Raw genomic sequence first — 3,969 nt, 5'->3', positions numbered from 1 at the left:
AACTGTGGAATTTTTGGACCATCAATAGAAATACATAGGTCTGGACTCAGTAGATAAAACACTTGGCTTAGATAAAAATAGCACAAAAAAATAAATAAATAAAAGGGTGAGAAAAAACAGTTAAATTAAAAATGAAACTGCTTTGACTGCTGTCCTTCTCCCTGAAAATATAACTGGGATCTGCCTTTAATTGTGCGGACTGGCCGTACAAACTGTTATACCTGTGCCAAAAGGTCATTGTTAGTTTGACCCATGAAAAAAATGCCCCATCCCCCTGTTTGTTGCTATGGCAGATTGAAAAAATAAAGGTAGAACTTAATGTTTTTACGAATCTACCAAAATCCTCATCATTTAATACGTTTTATTTTTTTCTAATTTTGCAAAAGTTAGTCATTTCAAATTGAAAATATCTGGATTTTTTATTTTCATTTTACAAAAATAATGATCCTAATATCATGTAGACATAAAAAAAGAGCAATCCACAGGACTTTTTTTTCCAAGCTTTTAAGACGTTTCGCTTCCCATGCACACTCATTCAATTAAGATAGTTTTGAGATAGAACTGTGGAACTTCAGGTAAAATATCTAAGCTCACTGTGGCATATATAGGGAAAGATTATCTGGTGCTGTAAATGAATATATGATGCAGTTTTTAATCCTCATTTCATTCTCCATAGGTGTGTCTTCATTCAGATAGAGAGTACGTTTTTTAAACCCCTTTTCTATTTTTATGTTCCACCTTTTACACAAGACCGAAGACCCCTTAGAGATTTCTTTTCTTGTTATAACTGTACAGTTTTCATCTTGTGTGTTGCTGTCATCTACCTGCCGGGGACAACAGTCACTTTAGAAGAAAGAGGGGATGGGGGGGCATCCCCTTCCATCCAATGCTTTGATGGGACTCCATTTAGTGTCAGTTAGTGCAACCGGACATATTCAGATGAGAGTGTCTCACTGCCCGATTGCCATAGAAATCCTAACGTGGCGTGCAGGACTGTCAAAGCGGGCAGCCTTCCCCCTGTGAAGCTGAAGAAGCTTTGAAGTGCTCGCACAAACCCACGTTGGTCAATTTTCACTCTATAGGCTGAACAGGCAACTCTTTGAAAGGAAGATTCTGCGTTTTAATGGGGGAAATAAGAGGGGAACTTATTTTTACCCCCCCAACCACCCACCTCCCCACTTCTGCATACACTCTATACAAGACTTTGCGTATTGTCAGATATCTTTTTATCTTTTATTTTTCCCATGAATGATTCATGCCTGAGCCGCTTTGTGTCGGCCTTTTCAGGAGCTAGCACCATTAGGGGGCTATAAGTTTTCCCATTAGCTCAGTGATTAGTTTATATCAGCCCTCCTTGGCCTGTTGGGCCTGTTTCTGGGAATTTGTTGAAGAGAATAGACAGCTACTTCAGCTTTCCAATTTTTGTCCAGACTGATGGTTTATGGGCTCTTAATTAAAGTTTAAAAGGTTATTAAATAGGTGGAGTGGGGGGGTGGTACAACCTCATTAAAACTCCTAATAAACCTGAAAAAACCATCATAATCACTGAATTGCAATCATTCCACACTTGCTTACAGTGTTCATCCTGACTGTTTTTATTAAATATACCAAGATTTTTGTGTTGTAAATTAAATCTGAAACATCAAGGGTCTGCACAGTCATAACAGATTTATATCTCTCTCTTTTTTTTTCTTAATCCATACCATCCACTGGCATCATGCACTTCAATATGAAAGACACATCACTACAAAAGGCATGCGAGAGGAGGGACTTTTTCACATTTCACGGCCTATCCAGGTAGATGGTTCCATATTTTACAGAGCACAGATTTGAAAAAAAGTACAACGTAAATTTGAAAAAAGAAATTCAAACATCAGTAGGGCTCTTAGCATGACCGAGACTGATATAATATTATTATGAATATTATTCTTTGGTGTTTCTGTAATTCCAGTTTACAACACGGACACCAGCAAATAAATTACAATGTACAAAACAACCCCCTCCTTCATTGGGACTACACAACATTCACAAGCATCAGTACAGTTAGATATTTACAAATCCTTACAGAGTCAAAACTTTTAGGGTCTCGTGGGACATAAAAAAAAAAAAAGTTACACTGTGTGGGGTTTTTTTTTTCCTCCTTTTTTCTTTGTTTTTGAATAAAATACAGTCTTAAATAGTTCTTAAATATTACAAAAGATTCATCCAAGGTGTATTTTTATAAATCTGGAAAAAAAAAGAACTATTCAGACACTAGATTGATCACTTTTGCCAAAACCAATGTCTTTTGTCACTTTCCTTTTCTATTATTCTCTTTAGCCGCTGTTTGTTGTCATTTGTGAGGGTGCAGACAGTACCTTTCCATATTCTGGCATGAGATGTCATGGCATATTGTTATTTTTAGTCTAAAGGTAAAATTTATTTAAAATGTATGAGTAAATTCTATATTATAAAGTCAAATCAGCCAAATTCCTATAATTTTATGTGGTTTATATATATATATATATTTGTGTGTGTGTATGTGTGTGTGTGTGTGAAGGGGTCACCTCAGTCAAATCTCGTCCTCTTAAAGGTAAGTCTGCATTTCACCCACAGTCAATTCTGTTCTGCAGATTTTGTCTGTATTTGCGCGTCTGGAACCCACCACTTATAAATAGGTCAGCTGGATGATGAGCTGGTAAATGAGAGTCAGGCTGTAAACAATCAATCAGAGCATCGTCCTCGGGTCTGAGCCTCTGAAAGAATCCTCCTCCTCCGAATCCGACGTGGGGACGTCGCTGGACGGCGTGTGCAGGTGGTTGGGCCCCCCGCTCCCCTGGCAGACGTACCACTCGTTCAAGTTAGTGACCTGCGGGGAGAGGGTCGCCGAACGGTTCCGGTGCGCATCGGATCCCGGCGAGAGATGGTGGTCTGCCACCAGGGGGTTCGAGGAGGAGATGTAGGCGACGTTAGTGGAGGGGGGCGGGGGCGGAGACTTGCAGTGCACCTTCATGTGTTTGCGCAGGGAGCTGGGATGCGTGTAGGACTTGTCGCAGCCCCTCACTTTGCAGTAGTAGGGCTTGTCGCTGGTGTGGACGTGGGAGTGCTTCTTTCGGTCGCTGCTGTTGGCGAACTTCCTGTCACATCCGTCAAACTCGCACTTGAAGGGCTTCTCTCCTTTGGACAAACGACAAACACACAGTTGATCTGAATGCTGCCTGATTAATCCAACTCACTAATATAAAATCTTTAAGATAAACTGCTTCTCATCCACTTATCCCAACACATTGAACACATTGCCTCTAGGCCTTCTGCTTTTCCATGTTTGCTTGTGGTTACAAGAGGGGGGGCACTCAGGAGACCACCAGGAGACGCTTGTGTAATGCTGCACAGCATTTACTTCCTTTACCCCAGGCACAAGCTTTTTGTTTTCATTACAAGCCTTTGTAAAGATGGACTTCACCTTCACGTTTTTCCCCCTCATCATTTCTAATATAAATATTTAAAATGTTAACAGTAACAACAACTGTCATAAAAGCAACATTCAAACGACAAGGAGAGGAAAAAAGTTCACCTATTATAGATAACTAAATGAATACATTCACAATATTTGAAATGTAATCTGAACAAATAATTTTACAGAAAACACAACAAATAAGGTCACTTAGAACGCAATAAAAAAAGAGTATAACCTATGCTTAATCAGTGAGAAATAAATTGAAGATTACTTGTTAGAACCTAACCTTGATGGAATAGCCTAACTTAAACTAATTTGTCAACTTGATGGTATGCATCATCAACAAAATAATTGTATTTAAAAAAAAACCTAGGACATTGATAGAAGAATTTAGTAAAAATGTTAAACAAGAATACAGCTCTAAATCAGTTTCCTTATAGATAGATAGATAGATAGATAGATAGATAGATAGATAGATAGATAGATAGATAGATAGATAGATAGATAGATAGATAGATGATAGATAGATAGAT

The 3,969-nt window shown here is 38.6% G+C and overlaps 1 protein-coding gene across 1 annotated transcript in view; it reads right to left on the bottom strand.

Annotated features, from left to right (window-relative positions):
- Positions 1-2,137: 2,137 nt before the first annotated feature.
- Positions 2,138-3,969, bottom strand: part of zic5 (Zic family member 5) — a 3,582-nt gene continuing 1,750 nt past the window's right edge. Inside the window, exon 2 of the mRNA XM_015385970.1 lies at positions 2,138-3,156. Coding sequence (XP_015241456.1) covers positions 2,708-3,156 — 449 coding nt within the window. The 3' untranslated portion in view covers positions 2,138-2,707. The remainder of the gene's footprint in view (positions 3,157-3,969) is intronic.

The sequence above is a fragment of the Cyprinodon variegatus genome, unplaced genomic scaffold (assembly GCF_000732505.1).
Source record: "Cyprinodon variegatus isolate N-32 unplaced genomic scaffold, C_variegatus-1.0 Scaffold353, whole genome shotgun sequence".
Taxonomy (NCBI): Eukaryota; Metazoa; Chordata; class Actinopteri; order Cyprinodontiformes; family Cyprinodontidae; genus Cyprinodon; species Cyprinodon variegatus.
Note: the sequence above shows the minus strand (reverse complement) of the source record. Positions and strands in the feature narration are given on the sequence as shown.